General features: G+C 44.5%; 1 protein-coding gene across 1 annotated transcript in view; it reads right to left on the bottom strand.

Annotated features, from left to right (window-relative positions):
• Positions 1-4,229: 4,229 nt before the first annotated feature.
• Positions 4,230-10,644, bottom strand: part of kcnk12 (potassium channel, subfamily K, member 12) — a 61,565-nt gene continuing 55,150 nt past the window's right edge. The window contains exon 2 of the mRNA XM_085980368.1: positions 4,230-5,611. Within this exon, the coding sequence (XP_085836494.1) occupies positions 4,713-5,611 (899 nt within the window). The 3' untranslated portion in view covers positions 4,230-4,712. The remainder of the gene's footprint in view (positions 5,612-10,644) is intronic.

The following is a 10,644-nucleotide window of genomic DNA, read 5'->3' as shown; positions in this document are numbered from 1 at the left end:
GAATATATGATTAATATAATACATACCAGCCCTCCACCCTCCTAGAGCTCCCCTTCCTACGAACTGCACCATGTACTAATCATGTTTTGACAAAGGCTTCTTCCAGACAGTCCTGCTGCATACATTGCCCTACTATTCAGGACAAGTTGGCCTTCAATCAGAAGAACAATGTGAATTAACAATGGCACTACATTCATTCATTTCACTGTGAGGACTGCATTTCTTTCATTCAGCTTTTTAACAAAGTATGTGATCTTCAACTCCATATTAGGGCTCATGTTCCTTATGGCATTACATTCATTCATTTGACTGTTTCAGGGTATTTATGTAATTCAATTTTTAACAAAATACACTAAAAAGAATCCTTAATATATGTCCTTCAATGCACATTAAGAAAGAGTTATACTCTTGCTTTACCTTTGTGCTCTTATCATGTTGTAGAACCTCTTCTGACTTTCGTCCAGACTCTGGTGTGCTTTTTGGATCCAGTGTCACTTTGTGGGCTGTCCCCTCCTCCCCGGACACCTTCAGCATCGGCCTAAAAGGTTCAGCACATTTTTTCTCCAGAAAGTTACCAATCGTGTCTTTGATGCCCTGGTCCATGAAATGGTTTGTCAATTTCTATTTTGCTCTAGTTTCACAGAGCTCTGTGCACGCCCCAGCTGGACGGGCTGAATACTCACCGTTTGTACCAGTGCGCTGGCACCGCAGATGCTTGAAAAGTGTGAATGCAGTCATGATCGGCCGCTTTCCTTTTTGTCCCACAGTTGCATTCAGATAACACGAACATGTGCAAAAAATGGCCAACCGCCTCAAATTCAGCATTAATTGGCAATCTCGGAGATCGAGCGCGCAGGACAGATGGTGCGGGAAATGGTAATTGTCGTAATAGTGAAGTAGGGGTGTTCTTCTGAGGTTAAGGCTAAGACACATTGTGAGGCAGAGGTTTGTTCGACATCCAAACTTCCTGAAGGCAAGTTGAGTAAAACTACATAACAATCATCCGGCCTCATATTCTCCGCTCTTCATTCCTGACTGGTTTCTTTTTTTGTTCATGGTCTCAGCAACCACCATGTTCCATACAGCGTGAGATCATCTCGGTCTGTATTTATCTATTTATTCCTCATTTCTGTTCAGCTAGATTTTTAAACATTTTAAAACTGCTAATTGACTTTGGAGGTTATTTCAAATACACTGTTGGAAAAATCCTACGAATCCTGAAAGTGGTGAAACAATGAATAATGACAGTTCACTTTTAACTTTAGTGTGTTGTTTACGCACCAATGTACTCTTTTGTGTGGACACTAAACCAAATCAACTGTAACTAATAAAACTTAACAAATTAAATTAAAATTTTGTTGGCCGGGGTGATGATGCACTCCTGTCCCCGCGGTGCCCACTGGCTTCAAGTGTGCCGACGGACATCGCGTGCTCCATCTCCAGGGTCACCCGGCGCGAACATGGCTGCGGAAGAGAGGCAGGCAATCGGGCCGAACGACCTCCTCAACCGCCCGCTGCCTGGACCAGTTAATGGCTACTTTGGCCAGATCCAGGAGCAGTCCAACGAGGAGGTCCTCCAATCTGCCCGCTCCCCTCCGCACCGGGTGACCAAAGATCAGGAGCGTGGGACTGAAGTGCAGCCAAAAATCGAGGAGCAGTCCCTTCAAATAATGGAAGAGGGGCTGCAACCTCTCACACTCCATGTAAACATGGAACATGGACTCCTCCAGGCCGCAGAAAAGGCAGGCGGCCTGGGAGTCCGTGAACCTACTTAAAACCATATTGCACGGGACTGCTTACACATCAGTGTAGGGCCCAGCTGCCTCCTTGTTAACCCAGTAAACATTCCTATGTAACAATATTTAGTCGCGACTTTACTCAGTGTGAAACATATGGAGCGATTTTAAGCATACACCCAGGATGGGCCTGAAGTCGGATGAGTGGCGGTGCTGCCCATACAAAGCCAGCGTCAGGAGGCCCAAAGCATGTTCAGGATAGGACCTCAATTGAAAGCTGTCTCCATAGGCGCCTAGCTGCAGCTCGCTGGTTGTGGGTGGGCGGGAAATCGTCAGGCTCCTTTCCTGATCCCAGAGAGGGTGGGGGTGGTGGGGGGTGCAAGCAAAGGCAGGCAGCAGGCCGCAGTACTTCTGTGGAACCAGGGGCAGTCCTCCTCGCTCCATAAAGAAAAAGCGGTCTGGGGCCTTTGTGTGGAGTGGCCACCTTAAGTTCCACTGGTTAGGCAACTCACCCCCTGGTGCAAATGGGCGGAGTGTCCACGGCACACGCCCCGTCCATTTGTACTTCAAAATTGCAATCAGAGTCCTACAATGGCACAGGTCCCCAATTTGCATATTTTAAAAAACCTCCCGCCCAAATCAGGTGGAAGAATTATGCGCCCATTTACAAGCCCACCTGAAAATTGTATCAATTAAGTCTTGGGCATCCAAGGGGGAACCGAGGTTCCCTCCCTGATTTTCCTTAAGCAAGAAGCAAGCGAGCGGCAGTTCAAAATCGTCCCTTTTGTGTCTACTCAAGCCCTAAAAAGGCTGGCATTCATTTTACAAGTATTATCTGCCAATACAAAGTAGTGCCATATCACTTCTGTTCTTCCGCAGTGACAGTGTTAGTATTCTAAATGCAGGCTGGCCAATTACTCATGAATTACTAGTAGACTTTAAATCTGGGTTATATTGGATTGCATGTGGTTTGTGCTGACCCCTGTAGAGATATGAGGAAGATCCTCAAAATGTTTTGAGTTAGATGGAATGGTAGATGAGATTTGTTTTAGTGAGGGAGGATCTGGTCGGGGAATTTAAATTTTGATACAATTTTGGTACATTGTAAATAGCTGGTCAGAAACCAAACTGATCCTTTAATCTAAAACAAAAGCAAAACACTGCGGATGCTGGAAATCTGTAATAAAAACAGAAAATGCTGGAAATACTCAGCAGGTCAGGCAGCATCTGTGGAGAGAGAAACAGAGTTAACGTTTCAGGTCGATGAAATTTCATCAGAACTGGAAATAGTTAGAGATGTAACAGGTTTTAAGCAAGTGTAGGGGCAGGGAAAGCAGGGAGGGGAGGAAAGAACAAAAGGGAAGGTCTGTGATAGGGTGGAAGGCAGGAGAGATTAAATGACAAAAGGGACGATGGTGCAAGGCGAAAGGAGATGGTAATGGGACAAGTAAAGAAACAAAAGATGGGTCCAGAGGAGGTGTAAATGGGAATAGCAGAATCATCAACACTTGCCATCCAAGAAAATGGGGGCAAAGGTTATGATCTGAAATTGTTGAGCTCAATGTTGAGTCTGGAAGGCTGTGGGGTGCTATTCCTCAAGATTCAGATCTCCAGCATTCGCAGTAGGTTGCTTTTGGAAAATCTTTCCTCTACATTGGGGAGACCAAATGCAGATTGTGTGACCGCTTTGCGGAACACCTCTGTTCAGTCAGTAAAGGTGACCCCCGAGCTTCCAGTCGCCTATCACTTTAATTCTCCGCTCCACTCCCACTCTGACCTCTCCATCCTCGGCCTCTTTCGCTGTTCCAACAAAGCTCAATGTAAGCTCGAGGAACAGCACCTCATCTTTCGATTAGGCACTTTACAGCCTTCTGGACTCAACATCGAGTTCAACAATTTTGGACCGTAACCTCTGCCCTTATTTTTTTTCACATGGCAGCTGTTGATGTTTTTGCCATTGCCATTTACACTTCATCTAGACTCATCTTTTGTTTCTTAACTTGTCCCATTACCATCTCCTTTTTGCCTTGCACCATCATCCCTTTTGTCTCTTAATCTCTCCTGCTTAAGTCATCCTTGGTTCCGAGGGACTGCCTAAGAAGGAGAATCTCTCCTGCCTTCCATCCTGTTACATCTCTAACTTTTTCCAGTTCTGATGAAAGGTCATCAACCTGAAACGTTAACTCTGTTTCTCTCTCTACAGATGCTGCCTGACCTGCTGAGTATTTCCAGCATTTTCTGATCTTTTAATCTGTTCTATTTATCTCTTTGCGAGTCTGATTGCGAGTCATTGACCTATTCATTGGACAGTTGTTCACGCAATACTTCATACTTTGCTTTTCAGGTTACAGCACATATCAATATTTTATGCTGCATTTTCCTGATTTCCTGATCACTGATATAATTAGAATATGAATAATATATAAGTCCCAATACTACCAGGGCTTTGCAAACCTGACCAATCCCAATTTGCAAATAAAGTAAGTACAACGCTCTTCTTTGTGACCTGTATCTGAGTACCAGAGACTGCAGGGACTCGATATGTGTTATTTATTTCAAATATGAAAAAGAGTTTTCTCAGCAGGCACATTTCTGTAATAAGGGAAAAGCCAGATGATGAAGGTTTGGAGAAGTTTTGAACAACATGGTTCGATCTTGATCTTGCTCTGAATCCCCACCTATTGGAAAGAACCATATAAACCTATGAGGAAAGACTGCAAACAACAAAAAAGCAAATGAGGAGAGGGACATACCCTTTAAACTGGGAGAGAAAACTCTAACAATAATAGATGCAGCCTCAGAAATGTACATATTTTAAGTTGAGTCCTGTAGACCATGGAACTCTATGTGGAGTGAGATGCAATGAATCACTTTGGGTATAATGGAGATGTGCTGTAGAAGACACCAGGATGAGTACTCTGTGCATTTGCTGAATAAAATCTGACTGCCCTGATTGCCGCTAAAGCTTTTTATTTATTACCTAGTTTCACTGGTTTCTGCTAACCTGTTATTCATAATGGCTAAAGCACCCACCCCTCCCGAGAAGCCATTCTGCCTGGTGTTGACGCAAACTGTCCGAGGATAACCGTTGGCAGTTTCTGACAGCTGCTTCTGCAGGATGGCGAGTGACACCTTGTTGGAGGCAGTGAGGTCCCTCATAGAGATCATTTCCCCAGAGAGCCTCCTTCCCTCTGCATCACTGTCACACGGCCCATCTGTATCTGCCAAGACGTGGTTCCTACGGATACGAGACTGTCCCGGCGTGATAGCATTGCGCCGCCCAGTGCGCATCTTTCCTTTCTGGCACCTTGGGCAGCACCTACATTCTAGTTTCTTCAGTAGCCAGTTAAGAAACTGCTTGATCACAATGGAGATGACATTGAAGAGCGAATAGATACAGCATACCCCCAAGAGTATGAATACAAAATTACCAAATCTGTACAATCCCTGATTTGTATAGGCTGCGTTCTGACTGCTGACTAGATCCCCAAAGCCAATAGTACTGAACGTGACAAAGCAGAAGTACAACGAGTCGGTGTAATTCCATCCTTCCACTGGCGTGTACATTGCGGAAGCACAGCAGGAGATTATAATCGCTGCGATCCCCAGGATCAGCATGATGTAGTACACAGACGGCTTCCATCCGGTTAAGCTGCCCGTGTCCATGATGGCGGATCGCCGGCGAATGATGGGTGGCAGCAGGCCTTTATTCCGCAGCTGCCTCTGGTAGCACGCCTTCATGACAAAAGCCAGCAGGGTAATGATGCGCTCCAGGAAGAGGTTGAAAAACAGAATGGTTCCTGCACATCCGAGTAGGCCATAAAATATCAGAAACACTTTTCCTGCCACAGTTGCTGGAGTTGTCATGCCAAAACCTAAAACAAAACAAAGAAAAAAAGAGTGGGTTTTATGGGCTTGTCATTCACATTCCAATCTTTTAAACATGTAGTGGGGAGCCATTTACCGTGTTGACCAACATCAACAACTTGTATTTATATAGCGCCTTTAACATAGTAAAATGTCCCAAGGTGCTTCACAAGAGCGTTATCAAACAAAATTTGACCAATTATATAAACCAGATGGACCTTCCAACATGCCCAGTGTGGCTAATTGTTGTACTGACTAACAGCTTCAATGCTGAATTAATATAACTCAACAGTTCAACACTCAAATGAATATATGTTCAGTTCTATAAATTACTCACTTATACAAACAGGGCTGTTTCCCAAACTGAAAACAAATTCCCATTCCATCAGACATTGTTTTCAGCTTTAACTGCCAAACAGGCTTATTAAACATGAATGAATTAAATATAGCAGTAATTCAACATTTTTTTTTACAGAAATAGTTAAGCTTATTTGGCTCTTCATTGTAGAAAATAATTAATAACTTGCAACTTCTATGCGAAGCTAAATTTGAATTACATTTTATGCATTGTTGTTCTGTAGTTAGTGAAAAGATAAAAAGAAGTTTCTGGTTGACAAAGTCTTTGGAAATTTCTGACAGATTTGCTTCAAAGATTACAGACAGCGTCTTGCCTCTTTGAAAGTTTCATATAAACTTGTTAATTTGAAAAAAATCAGACAGATTTATCCCTTTAAAAACAGTAACTACAGCCAAGTTGAATTTAAATAGCTATCTATAACATTTTAAAAGTTGACGATTAGACACGTAGTTGAACAAATCACACAGCATGTTTGTATTTGAATTGAACATCTCACCTCCTCCCTCAATCAAACTGCCGGTCAACAACAGACTAATCGTCACAATGACACATTGAATGAAGCTGGGACATGATTCCTGTGAGTGAAGTTGATTTTCAATTCTTTGTGTGCTGAGACTTTACATAGAATCTGCAGCACAGAAATAGGCCATTCGGCCCAACTGGTCTGTTTATATTCCACACAAGCCTCCCCCCCCTCTAATTATCTCTTCCCACCTCACCCTCATATCCCTCTATTCCATTCTCCCTCATGTGTGCAAGCCTCCCCTTAAATGTATCAATGCTTTGACCACTCCATGTTCTCACCACTCTCTGTGTAATGAAATTACTCCTAAATTCTTAATTTCATCTGCTTACTTTTTATCTGTAGGTAAAATTGTATTTCTAACATTGATTTTAGTAGTTAAATGTTTTAAAAATACCAATTAAAAAAAAATCTCTACACCTCACCCCAGATCATTCCAAACTATTCACCCATAATGTGAAGTGCTTCCTGACATTGACTTTGTACTTGCCTTTTACAAGTTTGTATCTATGCTCCCTTGTCCTGCAGTTGTGGTTTGACTTGAAATTGTGCTGAGAAATAACGCTTTAAGAGTAGCTTTATTACTGGAATATTACGGTTCGCTTCACACTGTGCATGAGCTGAAAACATACAAAACCGATAGTCCAGGGAGACCCGAGTGTCCCTTGAACTGCCAACAGTTGAAGAGTTGATTGTATAATTTGCATAATAAAAATCCTCTGTTACATGATGGCTGAAGTCACATCAATTAGTAAAAGAGTATTTGCATTCTTGTTCAAGAATCCTTGCTGTTTAATTGAGGCTGCGGGTTTATGAGCATTGTTAAATGACACTAACCAGTCTTAAGCGTTTTGACATAATTGCGCATTAAGGCAAGTCCAAAGGGGAATTACTTCCATGTTTTCCACACAGTTACCTTTTTATCCAGTATGTGCTAGTAAGCCTACTTGCTATTTTGGCACCAGTACACTGTAGCAAAAATCTTGACATCAATATGCTTTAATACTCTTCTCATGCAATACTCTTGCAAGAGGTCAGGGATGTGAGAAGGCATGTGTGAATACAAGGAGTTTGACCTGAACTGGAGTTCAGCACTGAAGTGTAGTTGACTTTCAGTTATTATATTGTCTGAACCATTTGTGTCAATTTATTATAGCAGGACAGTGGAAACAAGTGTTGTGGGAAATGTACATGATGTGGGAGTTTCTGGAAACTACGAGTGTCCGGGGAAACCACAAGTGTAAGAAATGTTTCCAGGTGGATTTTCTCAAGCTCAAAATGACTGAGTTTGAGGAACAGTTGGAGACACTCTTCACCATAAGGGATGAGGAAGGGTTCCTAGAGCACAAATTGTGGGAAGTGGTCATTGTACAGCTAGAGAGAAAGAGTGAAGCAGAGAAAGGGAAACGGATGCCCATGCACCAGGAGGGAGGCGAGGAAGGAGAACTCCAGTAGAGGCAGTGCAAGGAAACTCTTGGTAGTCTATAACTGCCTGATAGTTATGCAGATACCTATGGAAATCACAAGCATCGTGGAACAAGATAGCATCTTCTGGAATTAGTGGTAATCTACTGCACTGGATTGAGAATTGGCTGAAAGCCCATAGACAGAAAGTGGTTGTCAATGGACTTGGGTCTGCATGGAGACCAGTCACCAGTGATGTCCCACAGGGATCGGTGTTAGGACTTTTGCTATTTACTATTTTCATTAACGATCTAGATGTAGATGTTGGGTGAATGATCTGCAAGTTTGCTGATGATGCCAAGATATGCGCGAGAGTTAGGACTGTAGTGGATTCTCGAATACTACAAGATGTGCTGGGGGATTGGGCCCGTGACTAGTAAATGACGTTTAACTTAGAAAAGTGCTTGTGGGCAAGTCAAATGCTGAATATACATACACCCTTCAGGAAAAAGAATTAAAGCCAGTGGTGAAAGAAAGAGATCTGGGCATTTTAGTGCATCATCTCTAAAGATTCATGACCAATGCCGTGAAGCAATAGCTAAAGCGAATAGGGTGCTAGGGCCAAGGGTGTATTTACAGTACAATTCACTATAAAGCAAAGCATACCATTTTGTCTTTGTACAAGACCTTGGTTAGGCCTCAGTCAGAATACTGTGTCCAGTTTTTGTCTTTGAGGCTTTGGAAAGAGTGCAGAGGAGGGCCACCAGATTAATTCCCAGTTTAAAGCATCTTAGTTATCCAGATAGGCTCAAAAGAGCTGGATCTCTATACTTTGGAAAAGTGTAGACTCAGGGGCCATTTGATAAAATTGATATGATGAAGGGATTAGATTGTGCTGGTGTAGTGCAATTGTTTCTACTGAATAAGTTAGGGTGGACTAGGGATCACTCTTACAAGTTATGTAAGGGCAGAACTAGGTTGGATGTTAGGAGGTTCTTCTTTTCCCAGAGAATAGTGGACCTATGGTACAGGCTGCTGGCTCATGTGGTGAATGCTGATTCGCTGAGTTCCTTCTAGCGAGAGCTGGACCTGTTTCTGGCTGGGGCGGCGATCACCTTGTACAAGAGGTAGGTTATTCGATGTTAATGGCGTGATACTGACCTCAGTTTGAGGCCATTAGCGCCTTGTTAATGCCGATTTGACCATTTAAATCAGCCCCTATAATTCTTAATTTAACACTTCAAATCTTTCCTAGCAGTGACAGATCTGTAACCAAATAGGCATAACCACCAACAAAATGATGGTAGGGACATAGTGCATTTAATTTAGTGGTGTCAGTAAATCAGATATTGTGATTCACTTCTTTGGCTAAATGGACTAATCAAGGTTTTAGACTTAAGGTGAATTCAATGCGGAATAATCAGATTTTTACAGTTGAAGAGATTGCTCATTTCTCCCACCTCACACATTTCCTTCCCTTCCTGCTTGAACGGCACCAATAGATTTCTGGACTTTCAGACTAGTGATCGAGTCAGTAACTCCCAACAGCCTTTCCAACACCTAACCACGTTATTTGCAACATTTCTAGCGCAAGGCACACAATAAAGCAGCTCCTCTGTTGGGCCCATGCACCTTTGTAGCCTGTGGCACTCTGAGGCACTTCCACCGTATAGGCCGGTCAGGTTATGCCTCTGGTGTTTGCTGACATTACTATTGTCTAATAGCCGAGTTATCAGAAAAAGCAAAAGAAAGAGAGACTTGCATTTATATAGGGGGGATAAGTTGGGTGAGTAGCGCCACCTGTTAGCGCCTAAAGAGGCAGTCAGTGGCTGTAGTGCCACTGGCTGCGCCTCCTGCGATATTCAGCAGGGGCGCTAATGGTGGTGTTAGCCTTTTGCGCTGCGCTGCCACCGATGACATCATCGGTGTGCGCAGCACCCCATTCGCGCCCCGATCGCGATATTTGGTAGCGAACGCCGCTGTAGCGCCGTTCGCTACCCGCGCCCGGTTCACGGGGCCTTGCTGCGCCGGCAGAAGTGCAAGTTAAGGTGGAGGTGTGGGGCGGCTGCTTTTTCGGCGGCCGCCTGCCAGCACCTCCGTCCCCGGCCTCCTGGTTCCCCCCCCCCCCCCCCCGGCGGCATTGCTGGCTGTTTCCCGAGAGCCCGGCACTTCTCCTTGGTGCCGGGCTCTTTTGCCGGCACTCGCGATCGGGGCTCGCGCTGTTGCAGGCCCCTCCCCCTTAACAGTGGGAGGAAGGCCTGCAGTACCGCAGCATGCCGTGCCGCAGCGTGTGGCGCTGCGGCACGTAGCGCTGCGAAATTCACTTTCAGCGCCCTAAGAGGGACGCGGAGCGCCTCGAGCCTCGCCCCGTCTCCCTCTAGGGGCACTTCAACTGAATTTGCGGCGATCGCGGCGCAAATTCCAGCACCCAGGCGAACTTTGCGCCGCTTGGGCGCCTCAGGCCAATTTCTAGGCCAGGGTGTTTCGTGACTTCAGGAGGCTCCAAAGTGCTTTACAGCCAATTATGTACTTTTTTGGAGTGTAGTCACTGTTGTGATGTAGGAAATGCGACAGCCAATTTGCACACAGCAAGCTCTCGCAAACAGCAGTGCGACAATGACCAGATAATCAGTGATGTTGGTCGAGGGATAAATATTGGCCAGGACACCGGGGATAACTCCCATGCTCTTCTTCCAATAATGCCATGGGACCTTTCACGGCCACGTGAGAGGGCAGGCAGGACCTCATCCGAATAA

The sequence above is a fragment of the Somniosus microcephalus genome, chromosome 3 (genome assembly GCF_052327205.1).
Source record: "Somniosus microcephalus isolate GS21.2 chromosome 3, FLI_Smic_1.0, whole genome shotgun sequence".
Classification (NCBI taxonomy): Eukaryota; Metazoa; Chordata; class Chondrichthyes; order Squaliformes; family Somniosidae; genus Somniosus; species Somniosus microcephalus.
This window is presented reverse-complemented; position numbering and strand designations above follow the sequence as displayed.